We start from the raw sequence: 18,815 nt of genomic DNA, 5'->3' as shown, positions 1-18,815 counted from the left end.
TGGTGCATTTACAACTGTGGGAAATTCCAGCTGCAATAATGACGTTCCGCGTTTCACGAAATTCAAGTGAAAACAAGTAGTTATTTAAGGTCATGCTACATTCCATAAATATACATAGGCAATCTAGATGTATACCCCGAACATGTCTGTGAATCCCTGAATCCATGTCTCGGTCCTAACGTCAGTGTAAGGATCGCTGTGTGTGTTTAATGTAAAACCTTTCCACAACCATCAGGAACAGGTTTGTTAGTTTACACAGCCCGATGATAGGGAAGAAAAGAAAAAGAAAAACCCAACTTCACTGATATCTACATCAAGAGTTGCATTGTTAATAACAACAATGTTGTTTTTTTTTTATTTTATTCTAACATGGATGATCGGTCCATGTGGAAATAGTATTAAAACTGTTTAATTACAATATGGGAAACAGGCTATGGGAAAGATTCTTTCAGCATGGAAAACAAATCAGTTACAGTACCAATTCTAAAACCTGGCAAAGACCAATCCATCACATCCAATCCATCACACTATAGATATTAATTAAGTAAACATCTGTTCGCTCCATTTCAAAGTGGATTCTGTTGCATGTCTGGAGTCAGAGATTGGGAAAGCTCAGTCAAATAAAGAAATGGTTGTAGCTGTCTTTTCTGAATCTTGAAAAGGCTTATGATATGTTATGGAGGGAAGGGCTCCTTATCAAATGAATATTTCAACACTAATTCCATAAAAGAATTCACATTCACAATAGAACATAAACAACATATCAGATGTTGAAACTGAGCCATTTTACCATTTCAGGGAAAATATTGAATTTGATGGCAGCAATACATCTGGAATAAGTTGGAACAGGGGCAACAAAAGGCTGGAAAAGTAAGTGCTGAAAATCAAAAACAAATCGAGCAGCATTTCAGAAAGGCACTTTTCGAATGTAAAGATGGGCAGAGGTTTGCCCATCTGTGACAAACTTTTTGGAACAGTTTCAGAGATCCCTCCATATAAAGTACATAATATCATCAAAAGATTCAGAGAATCAGGAGGAATCTCTGCCCACAGGGGACAAAGCTGAAGCTCAAAACTGGAAGCATGGAATCTTCAGGTCCTTAAATGGCACTGAATTAAAGACAGGCACGATCCTCTACTGGACATCACTGCACGGGCTCAGGAACACTTCCAGAAATCACTGTCGGTGAACACAGTTCACTGTGAAATCCACAAATGTAAAGCTGTATCGTGTAAAGAAGAAGCCATATGTGAACACGATCCAGAAACGCAGCCGTGTCCTCTGGGACCAACCTCATTTAAAATGTTCTGAGGCAAAATGGAAAACTGTTCTGTGGTCAGATGAATCCAAATTTGAAATTCTGTTTGGAAACCAGGTTGTGCAGGATAAAGAGGAGAGGGGCCATGGAGATTGTTATCACTGGAGAGTTCAGACACCTGCATCTCTGATGGTATGGAGGCGCATTAGTGCCTATGATGTGAGCGGCTTACACATCCATACATACCATCACCGCTGAAAAGTACATAAAGGTTTTATCATGTGCTCCCATCCAGATGACGTCGTTTTCAGGGAAGGCCTTGCATATATCAGCGAGACAAGACTGAACCACATACTGCATCCATCACAACAGCAATATTTGCTTCTCTCGGACTGTGTTCTCACAGACTTCTCATCAAAGTTTAAGTATTGATCCAGTTCAAAGCAGCAGACAACAGACTTATCTGTCAGCTGTGTCATAGTTTTACCACTAGCTCTGTTGTCTGTAGCATTTTTATGTATGTTATTTTTCACTTTGGAAAACAAAAAGCATCTTAAAATATATTGCTGCCAGTTTGAAGGAAAATTTACATATTTTATTGGATACTTCAAATATTTCTCTGCTTCTTTTTAAAAAATCAGAGTTTTTCATCTTCAGGAGTTCAGATGACATCATCTGGGGGAGCTCTGGAAAAGTTTACCATGATTTAAAACATCATACTTTCAGCAACAAGATGACATAATCTTGATAATCTGAAGGTTCCTCTAAGTGATGTCACCTGGAGGCAGTTTCAGGATATAGGTAGATATGTTTTGATGGAAGTCCAAAGGAATTTTAATGGCATCGATGTAGAAGTACTATCCAAACTAGAACTAAAAGAAGCCAGTTCAATTTGAGTGAAGGCGTCCTTTAGGAAGTGCAGGGTGGATTGGGTTGTTTTCGATATATATGCCTTTATCACAAACACTAGGTGGTTTTGTCTCTTCGGAAAGTCTGTTTTTGTAGCACTTTGGGTTATTTTGTTACTGTACGTCAGCTGCTGTACTGTTGTGTTTAAGTGTAATCAATAGTGCTGAGCTAAGCTGCTGCTGACGCAAATGTAATTAATGCTCCCGTCCTCTGGACTTTGGGTTCTTTTCAACGGTTTGTCAGATCCATAAACTGAAACATTACAATAAAAATGATTTAACAGTGATGAAGTTAATATACTCTCATTATCTCCATCTTCACCAGTGACTGAGGGTTTAGCAGCACAGGAGCAGAACTAAAGGTGAGAACAGTCAGTGACAAACATTATACTGTAAACATAATATTTCAAGTTGAATATTTTGTCTTGTAGGAAATAAAACACAGGTGGATAAAAATGAGGTCATTTAATGTTTATACATGAATTAACATTTTAGAGTAAATTAGTATTTGTGAGATTTGTTCTACATTCATCAGTTTCTTCAGTATTTCCTGGTTGGGACTGTAACCAAAGTCCAGGCAGAGTCCGGTCAAAAACATAGAAAGCAAAGATGATTTACATGAAATGCTGGAAAGCAGACGATCTGGCAGCTTGGTGAAGGAACTGAGGAGGTATATAAGCAGAGTGTGAGAGCAGGTGAACCTGATCACATGTGATTAGTAAAGCGAAGGAAAATGTGACGGGACTATGAAACAGGAAGTAAAGTGTTAAAGGAGGAAGTGAAGTAGGTGATCCCGACACCCAGTTTACTCAGTGATCAGGTGTTTGAGACTAATAATCTCTGATAGTGTCTTTTACAGTCTTTGCCTGTGTGTAATCCACATTATGATGCGGTTTCAAAGTCAAAGTCAGTTCAGTGAGACCCTCATCCAGATGTTGAGCATTTGTGTCTCTGATGTGTATGTGGTCGTCATTAGAGAGTAAAACCTGCAGAGCTCTGCTGCTGCTGTCACATGATCAATAAAACACCTCCTCTGTTTTAAAAAAGAAATGACTTCATTGATGAAGAAACTGACACGTGTCAGAGCAGGAAACCCAGGACCTTTTTGGACCTTCATGTAATTTTATCTTAGAAATAAATCATTACACCTTCAGCCTCCTCTGTCCTTTTTATTTTCAGGGTGTCAAACACGTCACTGTAAGAAATAAACTGAAACACAACCTGCACTTGCTCATTGTAATTAGCTTCATACAGATAAAAGACAGAAATGACTTGAAATCTCATAAAGAACCAACAGGTGTCAGAGCACAAAACTAATCTGTGTTGTTTCCCACCATGTTGCATTGGGGAGATGGAGGACGAGGAGTGAACGTTTTCTAATGAAGAGAAGAGCAGCTGCATTCATGTGAACATTTACTTTAAATAACAATCTTCACACCTTCAACTTCCTCAGTCCGTTTTATTTTAGGTTGTCCATCACGTCACTGTGAGAAATAAACTGTGAGAATGGACACAGTCTGGACTTGTTGAGTCTTAGTGTTTGATAATTCACAGTTTACAGCTTCATGTGGGACAATATATTGAAATATGTCTTTTTAAATGTCCTCAAAGCTGATACTCTTCATTTACTGTATGTGAACTAGGACAAACTGAAAATATTAAGAAGTTAGTGTGAGGTAGTGACGTGTCCTTCATGACAGGAAGTCAATGTCCATCCTGTTTAAGAAGCTGCAGCTCAGAGACTCTGACAGTTGAGACAAATGAGACAGAGAAGAACGATGGCTGAATTCAGACGGATTCTAATGGTTTTATTTCTCATCCTGATGATTCACTTCACAGGTGAGTAAATATCTAAATAATACAGGTTCAAATAGAACTTTATAAATGCTGTTATTTCCAGTAATTAGTGTTAAATATGATTTTAGAGAAGAAACTGACGACACGACATGTTTACAAACTATTGTATCTAAAATGATCTGATTTCCTGATTTATTCTTCATGTTCATCTCTCATCTTCTCACCAACAGCAACTGGACAAAGTTCCTACTTCACTGTCAGAGATGGAGATGACGTCACTTTACCTTGTGGAAATGTGAGAGATGGTCAGAATAAATGTGACAGAACTGACTGGATGCTCAGTGATCCACTATATACTAGGACAGTGATACTGGTCAACTCTAAATCAGACAGACTGAGTGTTACAGAGAACTGTTCTCTGGTTATAAAGAAGGTCACAGATGAAGATGTTGGACGTTACACCTGCAGACAACAACAAGTTTCAGACTCTGTGGTCTCTCTGTCTGTTGTTACCAGTGAGTATTTACATCCTAATGTCTTCACATCAAACTGTCTGTTAGATTTATCAGCTTTGTATTAAGCTGGACCCAAGTGAAGAGACAGTGAGAGGAAGTAACTCATGAACCAGTTTATTGTAAAGAAACTCTCAAAACTGAACAAAGATGGCTCCTAACAGGAGGGTACAAGGTAAAACACGAGGGCTGACAAAACACACTGGGCCACATGGAAACTAGGATAATAAACCTGGACCACGAACCAAAACCAACACTAGAAAAATGACTAAAGAAACTAAAATGCAAAACAGACCAAACCCAGGCAAGCAGAGACCCCCCATAGACCTAAATGAACATTCAGAAAAACCACTAGGAACAGAATAAGAAACACACTAAACCTTAAATGAACAGTGAAGAAAACAAAGAAAGACTCCTCAGACCAAATCACAGGAGACAGGATCACACAGATAATGACACAGGTCAAGTAAATCACAAGGATCTGACAGAGAACTGTGGGGAAAGCTGGACCTAAATAGTGAGGGAACAGGTGTGAACGAAAGGTAAAGCTGGTGAAAAGGACTCAGACAGGAAGATGGAGAAAAGGCTACAAAATAAAGGTCCAAGGCAGGAAGTGGAACTGAGGACCAGAGCGTGACAAGATCCAGAAACTGAAACATTACAATAAAAATGATTTAACAGTGATGAAGTTAATTTACTCTCATTCTCTTCTTCTCTCATTATCTCCATCTTCACCAGTGACTGAACAGAAACACAGTGATAAGATCCTGATCTACTGTAATGTGTCAACACGTATTGACAGTAAACCTTCAGTGAAGTGGTTGTTTCAGGGGAAACATGTAAATCACAGCGATGTGTCAGCATCACCAACTAAATACTACGCTGCTGTGTCTTTACCTGATTCTCACTTTACTTCCTCATCGGTGTTAAACTCATTAAAGTGTGAAGTGACTGATCCTGATGGAAAAGTTCAGCAGTTTCCCTTCAGACTTCAGTCCTCAGGTGAGAAAACAGGTGAGAACATGATGAGCTGTTTGAAACCACGAAAACCACCTCAAACATTTGGTCATTTGATGGATGTGAAGTTTGAAGATGACGTCATTATTTCTAACGTAGTTCCAACACACAGTAAACATGAGGCTTTGTCTGACTGAATTTGTTCAGGTGACCACACAAAACCACAAACTACTGAAGCAACAGGTGGAGACTCAGGTCCAACCACAGAATCCATCAGTGCTGCTGCACCAAACCTTCTAGGTGACTTCTTCTTATTTTAATATTTATATTTATTTTTGTAGCAAAACAAAAATCAGACAGTTATTCAGGAACATAGTGACACTGTGTCTAAGTGTTGGTCTTAAACCAAACACACAGACGTTGGTGATTTCTGACACAGGATCTGGTAGATGGTGAAATTAATTTGCCTATAAAAGATAAAGTTCACATGCAGTTTATGATACTTTGTCTAAAACACAAAACATGTTTTTAATGTTTTTCCAGGTTTGTTGAGGCTCATTATCGTCTCTGTGGGTTTAACAGCACTGATCATTACTGTTGTTACAGTCGAAGTTTGGAGCAGAACTAAAGGTGAGAACAGTCAGTGACAAACATTATACTGGACATTAATAATATTTCAGGTTGAATATTTTATACATGGTTGAACTTTTCAGAGTAAATCAGTGTTTGTGAGATTTGTTCTACAAACATCAGTTTCTTCAGTATTTCCTGGTTGGGACTGTGGTTCAGGTCAGTGTGTGGTTGGAACGTTGTGAGTGTGAATCCCTGCATTGTCTCTGACAGTGTGTGTTGGGAAAGTGGATGAGTGACGCTCTCATCTGCTCCAATCACCATCAGGGAAGTTCCCTTGAGCAAGGCACTGAACTCCAGCTGTTCCTCTGCAGCTGCTCTGTTTTTCTCCACTAATTAGTTTGAACTGACAATCTCAACTGTGTTGTGCTGTTTTTCACAGAAGATGAATATGAAGATGAAGATGAAGGAACAGTGAAGTGTGAAAATGTTGGAGACTCTTCTGCTTCTGTCAGACTCCACTGATCAACTACTTCAACATCAACTCACCACAGGAATCAGTCAGTGCTGCTGGTTCATCACTTCATCAGTTTAACTCTTTGAGGCCGACACACACTTCATGACTGCACAGTCGATTCTGAATGTTATTCAGTCAGACCTAGTTGGTCCTGGGCAGATCTGGTTCCACTTAGTCGTCACTGACAGACGGCAGAGAGCATCGTTAAGTGTGCGCGGTTTAACAATTCTAGTCTTTAGTCTTAAGACCCAGTCTCTGTCGTTCTCACAAACATTATTTTAAACACCTTTAATATTTACGAGCAGAATCTGCGAGCGATGACATCACACCTGAGGCAGAGCTACAGTAACTGCAGCATTACCTGAGAGTAGTGTTGTCTCAGAAACTTATTTCACCTTCATTTCCCTCTGTAGGATCTATAGTCTGCGTTGTCTTCACCTTTACATCCGTGACTTTGCTGCTTTTTTCATCTTTTGCTCTTTAAAACACAAACTGTCCAAAATCCCCCACTTACTACATAGAGCACTATGTGGTGTGTTCACTACTTTGTAGTAGTGTCCGAAAGTTGAGTGTGTGAATCTTAACACTACATAGTGCACTCAAAGTCTCCCACAATGCAACAGTAAAAGTACAATACGTGTTTCCTACTTTCTGCTAACACTCCCACAATGCAATGCTCATCGTTTTAGAGATGAGAAAATTATCGCCGCTAGACTCAAACAGTGAAACAGTGAAACACACAAAGTTCCCAGTCGCAGCCACATTTGTTTTCCCAGAAGAACACGTGATAATTTGGGGGGTTTACTATCTCCAGAACGTCCAGTTGTTCCCAACAAGTCGTTAAGTGCGTTGCCCCCAGTTTACTCAGTGATCAGGTGTTTGAGACTAGAAATCTGTGATAGTGTCTTTTACAGTCTTTGCCTGTGTGTCATCAACATGATGATGTGGTTTCAAAGTCAAAGTTTGTATATCGTGATCACTTTTATAACGTTTCTGAACAAAGTTGACCAAGCATAAAATGTTCACTAAATCCTGAAGTGTTTTATCATCCACTGTTTATGATTTTTTGTTTAACTTTTCTCATCACTGTCGTCTCCAAATAAGTTGGATGAGTGAACAAACTTGTAATTCAGCTCAGAATAAAATAAAAAGACAGCAGCTGCAACACTGTGTTCATATGATTGTACCTGAGTCAGTTCAGTGAGACCCTCATCCAGATGTTGAGCATTTGTGTCTCTGATGTGTATGTGGTCGTCATTAGAGAGTAAAACCTGCAGAGCTCTGCTGCTGCTGTCACATGATCAATAAAACACCTCCTCTGTTTTAAAAAAGAAATGACTTCATTTATGAAGAAACTGACACGTGTCAGAGCAGGAAACCCAGGACCTTTTTGGACCTTCATGCAATTTTATCTTAGCAATAAATCTTCACACCTTCAGCCTCCTCTGTCCTTTTTATTTTCAGGGTGTCAAACACGTCACTGTCAGAAATAGACTGTGAGAATGGACACAGTCTGGACTTGTTGAGTCTTAGTGGTTGATAATTCACAGTTTACAGCTTCATGTGGGACAATATATTGAAATGTGTCTTTTTAAATGTCCTCAAAGCTGATACTCTTCATTTACTGTATGTGAACTAGGAAAAGCTAAAAATATTAAGAAGTTAGTGTGAGGCAGTGACGTGTCCTTCATGACAGGAAGTCAATGTCCATCCTGTTTAAGAAGCTGCAGCTCAGAGACTCTGACAGTTGAGACAAAGGAGACAGAGAAGAACGATGGCTGAATTCAGACGGATTCTAATGGTTTTATTTCTCATCCTGATGATTCACTTCACAGGTGAGTAAATATCGAAATAATACAGGTTCAAATAGAACTTTATAAATGCTGTTATTTCCAGTAATTAGTGTTAAATATGATTTTAGAGAAGAAACTGACGACACAACATGTTTACAAACTATTGTATCTAAAATGATCTGATTTCCTGATTTATTCTTCATGTTCATTTCTTATTTTCTCACCAACAGTAACTGGACAAAGTTCCTACTTCACTGTCAGAGATGGAGATGACGTCACTTTACCTTGTGGAAATGTGAGAGATGGTCAGAATAAATGTGACAGAACTGACTGGATGCTCAGTGATCCACTATATACTAGGACAGTGATACTGGTCAACTCTAAATCAGACAGACTGAGTGTTACAGAGAACTGTTCTCTGGTTATAAAGAAGGTCACAGATGAAGATGTTGGACGTTACACCTGCAGACAACAACAAGTTTCAGACTCTGTGGTCTCTCTGTCTGTTGTTACCAGTGAGTATTTACATCCTAATGTTTTCAGATCAAACTGTCTGTTAGATTTATCAGCTTTGTATTAAGCTGGACCCAAGTGAAGAGACAGTGAGAGGAAGTAACTCATGAACCAGTTTATTGTAAAGAAACTCTCAAAACTGAACAAAGATGGCTCCTAACAGGAGGGTACAAGGTAAAACACGAGGGCTGACAAAACACACTGGGCCACATGGAAACTAGGATAATAAACCTGGAGCACGAACCAAAACCAACACTAGAAAAATGACTAAAGAAACTAAAATCCAAAACAGACCAAACCCAGGCAAGCAGAGACCCCCCATAGACCTAAATGAACATTCAGAAAAACCACTAGGAACAGAATAAGAAACACACTAAACCTTAAATGAACAGTGAAGAAAACAAAGAAAGACTCCTCAGACCAAATCACAGGAGACAGGATCACACAGATAATGACACAGGTCAAGTAAATCACAAGGATCTGACAGAGAACTGTGGGGAAAGCTGGACCTAAATAGTGAGGGAACAGGTGTGAACGAAAGGTAAAGCTGGTGAAAAGGACTCAGACAGGAAGATGGAGAAAAGGCTACAAAATAAAAGTCCAAGGCAGGAAGTGGAACTGAGGACCAGAGCGTGACAAGATCCAGAAACTGAAACATTACAATAAAAATGATTTAACAGTGATGAAGTTAATTTACTCTCATTCTCTTCTTCTCTCATTATCTCCATCTTCACCAGTGACTGAACAGAAACACAGTGAGAAGATCCTGATCTACTGTTATGTGTCAACACGTATTGACAGTAAACCTTCAGTGAAGTGGTTGTTTCAGGGGAAACATGTAAATCACAGCGATGTGTCAGCATCACCAACTAAATACTACGCTGCTGTGTCTTTACCTGATTCTCACTTTACTTCCTCATCGGTGTTAAACTCATTAAAGTGTGAAGTGACTGATCCTGATGGAAAAGTTCAGCAGTTTCCCTTCAGACTTCAGTCCTCAGGTGAGAAAACAGGTGAGAACACGATGAGCTGTTTGAAACCACGAAAACCACCTCAAACATTTGGTCATTTGATGGATGTGAAGTTTGAAGATGACGTCATTATTTCTAACGTAGTTCCAACACACAGTAAACATGAGGCTTTGTCTGACTGAATTTGTTCAGGTGACCACACAAAACCACAAACTACTGAAGCAACAGCAACAACTGGTGGAGACTCAGGTCCAACCACAGCATCCATCAGTGCTGCTGCACCAAACCTTCTAGGTGACTTCTTCTTATTTTTAATTCCTTGTTTTACTGCATTTTATTTTAGTTCTTTTTATTTCAACTTGACTGTTTTTGTGTTTCTTCTGTTTCCAGTTGTGTGGCTCCTCGTGTCGATTGTGGGTTTAATCACAATTCTAATAATTGTTGCGATGGTCCATAGATATAAGAGAGGAAAAGGTGAGAGTGTTCACAGATTCTACTTTTACAAACAAGGACACGTTAATAGACTTGATTTCTGTATTTTGAAGCTACAGACAACGTCTTTCATTTCTTTTCAGGAAAGAAAATGCACATGAATGAAAACAATGTGAGTTTAACATTTGATAAGAAATGATGTCATGACATAAAAAAACAGTTTGTATCAGTGTTATTTCGTCTGTGTGTTTGACTGAGATCACTGAATGTACTGAGAAACAAATGTCAAACATGTGTTTTCAGGCTCTGAGTTTGAACCCTGCACAGCCTCAGTCTGGTCCAGAAACCAGTCAGGACACGGTGAGATCCACACTACACACTGTCCACTGGGACTAATGAGTCCATGTTGTTCTGTGTTGTGCTGCCTGCTGGATCAATGGTTCTAGTAGGAACCAGAAACCCACAATCCACATGTTACTGAGCAGCTGTTGTGTTGTCTTCACTGTGTAGACTGATCCTGAAGATGAAGTTTCCTACGCCTCCATCAGCTTCACCAAGAAGACCAACAGTAAAGTCCAGGTGAGCTGTCTGCTTGGTTCTACATGGGGAACTTCTTAGCTTTCCTCTAGCGCCACCTTAGAGTCTGTTGGGTTCAGTTTGTGATGGATGTTTGCTGCTGTTTCCTTCCAGGTTCAGAGTTATGATGAAGGTGATGAAGTGACCTACAGCTCTGTGAAAACGTCTTCGTATACCGCGAGGACACTCAATCAGTTTTTATTTCCAGAGTGAATTTCAGCAGAATTCAAATTTACACATAACTATTATGAACATGTTGCTGTGCTGTGTTTGTAGTTTAAATGTTGGAAAGAGTTAAACCAGAATGTGGCGGCTGTAGCTCAGTTGGTAAAGCAGTCGTTTGACTCCAGGTCCCTCCTGGCTACATGTCAAAGTGTCCTTGGGCAAGACACTGAACCCTGAGTTGCACCCGGTGGGTGAGGTGAGAACCTTTTGGATAAAAGCTCTTTATAAGCAGAACATTTAGCAAGTGATGTATCTGGCAACTGTGAAACCAATTGTTAAGTTTTGTTTGTCGCTTTTGTTTTTTTCTCAGCTTTTACAAACTGCTATTTTTTCCTTTTTTGATGATTTTATAAAGTTTTATGATGAAATGCTTTTGTTTAATCAGGATCTGTAATTGTTTTGCTCGTATTGGGGCTTTAAGTTGTCAGCTCAATTTCGTTGAGTGTTTTGCAGATGAAACTGTGATCTACATACATTTAATTTGAAATCTGCATTATTGCTCCAAAGAACTTGCTCTTGCTGCATATTTGTATTCATTGCATGTTTGTTTTAATGTTTAATGGGTAAATATTTATTTGTTTTCATGATGTTTTTCTAATAAACCATAAATAAAAGAAAACCAGCATTAATACAAACTGCATGTCAACACTTTTCTCAAGTTCCAACTTCCTCCTGGTAAAAGCTGATTAATGACCCAAAATAGTTCCTGCAGCGTGTGTGTGTGTGTGTGCGTGTGTGTGTGTGTGCAGAGGAAATGCTCATTTCATTTCAACTGAAATTAAATCTTGTAATGTGATGAAGCAGCAGTGCAGAAACATGGAGCAGCAGCCAATGAGAGCGAGCTGAGCATGAGGCCTTAACAAAAACATGCTGTTTACTTCCACCAGCTTCGTTTGACATAAGAATAAAATTTATATAATAAAACATCAAACATGCTGGTTCCATTTACTCAGCCTTGACTTTATTCACACTTTTTGTTTCTCAGCTAAAAACACGTGTCAGCTGACCAAACACATTCTTATCTCACAGTTTCAGATATTGATGATACATGTGCCACTTTCTCAAGTAATCATCAATACAGAGTCTAACCCTGGTCTCCCGTGGATAAGTCCTGTGTCTTGTACCACCCACCACCCCGTCCTCATCACTATGAGTTTTCTCTTCATATTTTACGTCATTGATTTAGGCGTTAAACACTGAAAGCTGTGAGGGTCAGTCACCAACGCTGAGGGCTACGTTAAGCATCAGCATAAAATACAGAGGGGACTGTGCAAAGCGGCGCTTTTTGATGACTCAGGAATGAGAACGGGCTGATTGACCACAGCAGGAAAACCATCCGATATAAAGACCAAAGTGTGTGGATATGGTTCTTTTAGTATGTGCGTGGAGTTTGCTCGTGTCAGCTGTAAAACGTCCATAGAGATGCTTCCTGTTTACTAAGAAACACCATCTAAATAAAGAAGAAGAGCTGCATGCGATCATTGATCATCTTCACACCTTTAGCTTCCTCATTCCTCTTATCTGTAAAGTGTCAAAGTGTCACTGTCACAAATACACAGATGTCCAAGTCGGCACGTGTTGCTTCTTATTATAGTTCACAAAAAGCTCCAACTTCTTCAACTTCTTCTTTTCATGTGGTCTAACTGTGCCACATAGTGATGTGTCATGCGCAAAAGATGCGGCTCTGAGAGCTGATGCTTTGTAGTGAATCAGAAGAGCCGGCTCGCATTGAGTGAGAGCCGGCTCCCAGTTTTTTTTTAACTTTTGCTGCTTACCTCGGTGCTCAACCTGAGCTCTGCTCAAGGCAGAACTTTATTTTGATTGGTCAGCAATGGCATCACGGCCAATCAGATGTGAGGATATGGTATCATACCATTATGTAAAAACAGAGAGGGGGGTGCTGAGAAGTGGAGCAGCGATTCACTGCAAGTTAACCGTCTGTCAGATAGCGGTAAGGAGAGTGTGTTTGAGTTGGCGTACTGTTGGTGTAGTTGAAAACATGAGTGACACTCGAAAGAGAAGCAGCGTCTGGCTCCAGTTTAAAGACAATGGAAACAACAAAGCAGAGTGTGTTCATTGCAAGATGAACATTACTTTAAGAGCAGGTTCCACCACCAACCTCCATAGACATTTGAGAACTGTCCATCCTACAGTGCAGTTAGAGGAGAGAGGGCAAGCTAGCGCACCATCTACAGATCCTGGTGTGTCTCATCCCAAAAAAAACACAACTGCAGCAGCATCTACTGGATTCCCCACACATGCAGGTATAACCTCTCCTACTGCAACTCAAAGCAAAATAAGCCAGTTTATACCGAAAGTGATGACCCCATCCAAACAGCACAGCATTGATGAAGAGTTGGCTAAAATGATAGCTACTGACTTCCAACCCTTTTCCATTGTGGAGGACAGAGGTTTTAAAAGTTTTGTCAAAACTTTAAACCCCACATACAGTCTACCCAGTAGAAGAACTTTGTCACAATACCTAAATTATATAACACAGAACGTGCATTATGGCAAGAAAGGGTGAAAAAAGCTCCATCAGTTTGCCTGACAACTGACTGCTGGACCTCCAGAACAACCTGCTCTTTCATGGCTGTCACTTGCCATTTCATTGAAAATTACAAAATGACATCTTGCCTTCTGGACTGCTTTGACTTCACAGACAGACACACTGCAGAAAACCTGGCAGAGGAGCTAGTAAGAGTGGCAAAAGAGTGGCAAGTAGAGGACAAAGTGGTGCTGTGTGAGTGACAATGCTGCAAACATCACCAAAGCCATAAAAATTCTGAAATGGACCCACCACCCATGTCTGGCACATACACTAAACCTCATGATTAAAGATGCACTGAAGGTGGTCAAACCAACCGTGGATAAGGTGAAGGCTGTTGTGGAGTTTTTCCACAAAAGCACAGTTGCAACACAGAGGCTAAAGTCCACACAGTGCCAGATGGGGATGCCTGAACTGAGGCCCAAACAAGAGTGTGCCACCAGGTGGAACTCAACATTTTATATGTTGAAACGAATTCTTGAAACAAAAGATGCCATCATCTCCACTCTGGCCCTCATCAACGCACCAGTTGATGCTCTATGTCAAGAGGAATGGGAGCTGGTGAAAGAGGTCTGCACCATCCTGCAACCATTTGAGGAAGTGACTGTGGAGATAAGTGCAGACAGGTACCTTGAACCATTTTTTTTTCACTACTACCAGTCACTAACTATTATACATTACAGAAACAATACAGTATAATGTGCCACATGCTTTAAAAAAAGCTCAATTTTAAAAGTTGCTGTTTACTCTCCCTCAGCTATGTCTCGGCCTCAAAAATGCTATAAGATTAAGAAGTCAGAAATTGTGGGACATCCAGGCCTTTATGTCTTGTAGGCTTGAAGCTTTATTAACTGATTATTTTCATCTGGTTCCATAGATAAATATAGCTGGGTATCATCAGCATATCAGTGGAGTTTATGGAGTGTTTTCTAATTATGTTGCCTAAAGGAGACATATATAAAGTAAAAAGTATTGGTCCTAACACAGAGCCTTGTGGAACTCCATAGCTAACCTTTGTGTGCATGGAGGATTCATCATTAACATGAACAAACTGGAAGATTTAAACCAACCTAGTGCTGTTCCTTTAATCCCAATTTCATGTTCCAGTCTCTGTAATAAAATGTTCATCAATGGTGTCGAATGCAGCACTAAGATCTAACAGAACAAGTATAGAGACGAGTCCATTATCTGAGGCCATGAGAAGATCGTTGGTGACTTTTATCAGTGCTGTTTCTGTACTATGATGAACTCTAAATCCTGTACAGGTGATCACATAACTGCTTTGCAACTACGTTTTCAAGGATTTTAGAAATAAAGGGGAGATTAGATTTTGCTCTGTAATTGGCTAAAACACCTGGTCAAGACAGGGTTTTTTAAGTAGTGGTTTAATTACAGCTCCCTTATAGGCCTGTGGTACATAGCCTGTTTCTAAAGATAGATTGATGATATCTAACATGAATGTATCTATTAAGGGTAAAGCTTCCTTGAGCAGCTTAGTTGGAATAGGGTCTAACATACTGGTTGTTGGTTTAGATGAGGTAATAATTGAAGTTAGCTCAGAGAGATCTATGGGTAAAAAACAGGGATTGGGGCCTTATCGATGACTCTAGCACTGCTGTACATGAAGATCTATCTGTAATATTTGGGGGGAGGATCTGGTGAATTCTTTCTCTAATAGCTACAATTTTATTCATAAAGAAAATCATGAAGTCATTGCTGCTCAGAGTTAAGGGAAAACTAGGCTCAACAGAACTATGGCTCTTAGTCAGAATGAAAAGAAACCGGGGTTGTCACATTAATGATGAATAATATGTTGTTCTGGTATCACGCAGAGCTTTTTTGTAAATTTTTAAACTATTTTTAAGGCTAAATGAGATTCTTTTAAATTCTTGAAATGCAACTTCCTTTCTAACTTTCGTGTTGCCTGTTTTAAGTTGTGTGTTTGTGAACTATACCATATATATGCCTCTTCTGGTTTACTGCCTTCTTTTTCAGAAGGGCAACAGTAACGAGTATTTTACGTTGTGAGGGTGCAGAATTATCGAGATCCTCAACTTGTGCAGGAGAAACATTAAGGTGGCTACTTTTCATTGTACTGACACATAGTGAAGCAAATGATGAAAGTTTCTTTAAACTTGTTCACAGCATTTTCACTTAACCACCTGCTGTAGTGGGATTGTTTTCGGTTATTAATGTTATTAGAAAAAGGTCAGACAGAAGAGATTTATGAGGAAATGCTGTTAAATGATCAGTTTTAATGTCGTATGTAAGAACAAGGTCTAAGCTCAGACTAAAACAGTAAGTGGGTTTATTCACATTTTGGGAAAAACCAATGATAGTTACTGTCAGCATCTACACGAATGTTAAAGTCAGCAACTATAATGACTTTATCTGTACTAAGCACTAAATCAGATAGAAAACCTACAACTTTTGGTTGTAGCCATATTTCTGGATTAGACAGCTGCAGCATCTAAAGTAGGTTTGAGGCCGTCTCTCCTAATCAGCCCAGGTTTTCCCCAAAACGTTTCCAATTATCTATGTAGCCCACATCGTTTGCTGGACACCACCTAGACAGCCAGCGGTTGAATGAACATGTCGTCACTGGTCAGATTTGTCAGGGGTCCAGAGAAAACTACGGAGTCCGACATTGTTTTGATTCAACATTTATTTTAGTGACCTCAGATTTGCATCATTATCTCCTGTGTGAATAATAATCTTACTGTATTTACGTTAATGTTTATCCAGGAGTTTCAAATATGATTCAACGTCACCTGATCTCAAGCGTGTTGTGTTGTTTTCCACAGGTTGATAATGACGAAGATGAAGATGAAGGTATAAACATGTTGGAGACTCTTCTGCTTCTGTCAGACTCCACTGATCAACAAATACAAATACTCATACGTTCCTGTGAGGTAGTGACATGTCCATCCTGACAGGAAGTAAATGTCCGTCCTGTTAGAGAAGCAGCAGTTCAGAGACTCTTTCTCATTTGTCTCTTTTCTCATTGTTTGTCTCTCGCTAAAATGTAAGGTGACATAACAGTTGTGTCTTCCTCTTTACAACCTTCTCCTCTTCCTCAACAGTTGTTTCTTTCTCCCAGGGTTTTAACATTATTTCATTCTTGAAAAACATAACAAAGGCTACAAAAAATACACTTCCTGAAACGATAAATGTGCCAATTTGAGGTTGTATGAAACAGAACATTGATCAGACTAATTTGCCCCCCACTTTTCTGGGAATCGAACCAATGAGCCTGTGGATTGTGGATAACTGCTCTACCAAAAGAGATGCAGCCACCCGGGACCACAGTTGATATTTACAACTATCATCATTTTTTTGAACCTTTTTCTAATGATTTTATAAAGATTTGCTATGAAAAGCTTTTTTATGAGGAAGTAAAATTGCTCACCTGCTTGTTCACCATCAATAACAAACCATTTTCCCACCTTTAACATTGCTCAGGCCGTCTTCTCCCCAGGCTGTCAAACACGTCCGTGACAGAAATGAGGGCTTTCTACAGAACCACACTGCTTCAAAATGCCATTTGCTTTTGTAAAGACACATTTGAGGAAGTGAAATGTAAATCTACATCCTGTTTAGTGAGTCTGTGTCACCAGAGGGTTCCACCACTGCTGTCCACATTCAGATTATCGGGTATCGTTATTACCTCCTCTGGTTTCACGTGAGCAATGGATTCCCTGGGACAGGAAGTTGCTGTTGACAGCGGTGGGACACGCTGGAACAGAGGACTGTTGATGTGCTGATGTGAGACGAGACTTCAACCAGAAGAGGGCAGCACAGATGATGTTGATGATGATGATGGTGATGAGGAGAGAGGAGGATGTTGAGACGACGAGAGTCAGAGGGCAGGAAGTGCTCTATAGATAAAGTGATAATGCTGCAAAGTTTGTTTAAAATGTTTTAAATCTACCAAAATCAAACAATCTGAGTCTGTGTTTACTGCCATCACACCCTCTCTGATATCACACAATGCTTCTTTGTAGTCAGCTACTGTTCATGTAGGCTGAAGCTCAATATGATTTTATTGTTTGAAATAGTAATACTGAGTACTACGTATTGAGTTATGAGTAAACCTAAATACATTTTCAAGTACTGTACACTGTTTTTTTTAATTTGTGTAAATTAAACTGTACGTGTGCTACACTTAATAAGCATCTGTAGGAAAAAAATAAAACTCCAGTTTAATGTTTGTTCAAACAAGGTCAGGAAGTAGATTAATACTACAAACGTAACAAAGTGTAATAACGTACAGATGAACATATTCACAGTGACTTTCTAACGTTCTGGTGTGTTGGGGACTCATAGGATCAGTTTGGACCGAAGACGCTTACGTTCCACATATAATGTAAAAACAAGTCGGTTCCATATATAATAATACATGTTTTCATGCACTGTGCAAGATGAACAGTGTAGATGGGAAGTTGGTGTTGGAGGCTGTGGGAGACACTGGGACAGAAAACAGCAGCTGTCAGTCTGTGAGATACAACTTCAACCAGCAGAGGACAGAACAGCTGAAGGTGAGGGAGGTTTGGAGGACGGAGGATTATAGTGAGGTTGGCTTCAAAAGCAGACGTGAGGAGGAGGATGAGATGATGAGTCTGACTGAGGAAAACTTCATGATTGTTTCACTGAGTAAAGCTGCTAAAGAGCCAGAGAGTTGTAAACGTGTCTTAGAGGCCGAACAAATGAAATGATGTTGGAAATGTGTTTACTCAGGATCCAAACACACATCAAAAACTGCCTTTTTTTGTCTCGTGTCTTTTAAATCATTGAGTGTTTTTGCAGCTTGGAGACTTTCTGATGATGAAGATGTTATTGTGAGAACAAACTAACAGATCTGCTGCAGCTCTTCCCATGTTTTAACACCGAGACCAACCACTGACCCCTGCTGGTCATTGAAGAGTTCAACATCCAGAGTATCTTCATCCTAACATGTCATTTATCTGTGTTGTTTCTCAGCGGCTACAGGATCAACATGTTGATCCTTGGAGGACGAGGAGTTTGACTCTTCAGCTGTTTGAATGTTTTCTAATGAAGAGAAGAGCAGCTGCATTCATGTGAACATTTGCTTTAAATAACAATCTTCACACCTTCGACTTCCTCAGTCCGTTTTATTTTCAGGGTGTCAAACACGTTACTGCCAGAAATAAACTCTGAAACACTTGTTGTGCACTTGTTGAGTCTTTGTGTTCAGTAGTTCACCTTAAACAGTTTTA

The 18,815-nt window shown here is 39.7% G+C and overlaps 3 protein-coding genes across 4 annotated transcripts; all 3 read left to right on the top strand.

Moving 5' to 3' along the window:
- Window positions 1-4,206: 4,206 nt before the first annotated feature.
- Window positions 4,207-18,734, top strand: LOC137102662 (uncharacterized). Of its 2 annotated transcripts, none has more exons than XM_067482393.1 (5): window positions 4,207-4,479; window positions 5,215-5,478; window positions 5,641-5,733; window positions 5,977-6,063; window positions 16,383-18,734. In XM_067482393.1, the coding sequence occupies exons 1-5, from the start codon at window positions 4,299-4,301 to the stop codon at window positions 16,385-16,387; spliced, it is 630 nt and encodes a 209-aa protein (XP_067338494.1). In that variant the 5' UTR covers window positions 4,207-4,298; the 3' UTR covers window positions 16,388-18,734. The 2 variants fall into 2 exon arrangements, with proteins under 2 accessions (XP_067338494.1, XP_067338493.1); XM_067482392.1 differs by having other exon boundaries at window positions 5,215-5,490.
- On the top strand, window positions 9,509-11,618 carry LOC137102875 (uncharacterized). Its single transcript, XM_067482809.1, has 7 exons — window positions 9,509-9,839; window positions 9,990-10,091; window positions 10,188-10,271; window positions 10,373-10,401; window positions 10,533-10,589; window positions 10,740-10,808; window positions 10,920-11,618. The coding sequence occupies exons 1-7, from the start codon at window positions 9,509-9,511 to the stop codon at window positions 11,016-11,018; spliced, it is 771 nt and encodes a 256-aa protein (XP_067338910.1). The 3' UTR covers window positions 11,019-11,618.
- LOC137102351 (zinc finger BED domain-containing protein 4-like) lies at window positions 12,811-14,363 on the top strand. Its single transcript, XM_067481785.1, has 4 exons — window positions 12,811-13,507; window positions 13,549-13,773; window positions 13,805-14,204; window positions 14,336-14,363. The coding sequence occupies exons 1-4, from the start codon at window positions 12,862-12,864 to the stop codon at window positions 14,361-14,363; spliced, it is 1,299 nt and encodes a 432-aa protein (XP_067337886.1). The 5' UTR covers window positions 12,811-12,861.
- Window positions 18,735-18,815: the final 81 nt, after the last annotated feature.

The sequence above is a fragment of the Channa argus genome, chromosome 17, assembly GCF_033026475.1.
Source record: "Channa argus isolate prfri chromosome 17, Channa argus male v1.0, whole genome shotgun sequence".
NCBI lineage: Eukaryota > Metazoa > Chordata > Actinopteri > Anabantiformes > Channidae > Channa > Channa argus.
This window is presented reverse-complemented; position numbering and strand designations above follow the sequence as displayed.

Bases quoted from the DNA above. Each gene is read 5' to 3' on its own strand.
- LOC137102662 (XM_067482392.1), top strand. From the start codon at position 4,299: ATGCTCAGTGATCCACTATATACTAGGACAGTGATACTGGTCAACTCT. The intron at 4,480-5,214 runs GTGAGTATTTAC...CATCTTCACCAG, and splicing joins CTCTCTGTCTGTTGTTACCA to TGACTGAACAGAAACACAGT. The intron at 5,491-5,640 runs GTGAGAACATGA...GAATTTGTTCAG, and splicing joins GTCCTCAGGTGAGAAAACAG to GTGACCACACAAAACCACAA.
- LOC137102875 (XM_067482809.1), top strand. From the start codon at position 9,509: ATGAAGTTAATTTACTCTCATTCTCTTCTTCTCTCATTATCTCCATCT. The intron at 9,840-9,989 runs GTGAGAACACGA...GAATTTGTTCAG, and splicing joins GTCCTCAGGTGAGAAAACAG to GTGACCACACAAAACCACAA. The intron at 10,809-10,919 runs GTGAGCTGTCTG...GTTTCCTTCCAG, and splicing joins AGACCAACAGTAAAGTCCAG to GTTCAGAGTTATGATGAAGG.
- LOC137102351 (XM_067481785.1), top strand. From the start codon at position 12,862: ATGGCATCACGGCCAATCAGATGTGAGGATATGGTATCATACCATTAT. The intron at 13,508-13,548 runs AATACCTAAATT...CATTATGGCAAG, and splicing joins CAGTAGAAGAACTTTGTCAC to AAAGGGTGAAAAAAGCTCCA. The intron at 14,205-14,335 runs GTACCTTGAACC...ACTCTCCCTCAG, and splicing joins GTGGAGATAAGTGCAGACAG to CTATGTCTCGGCCTCAAAAA.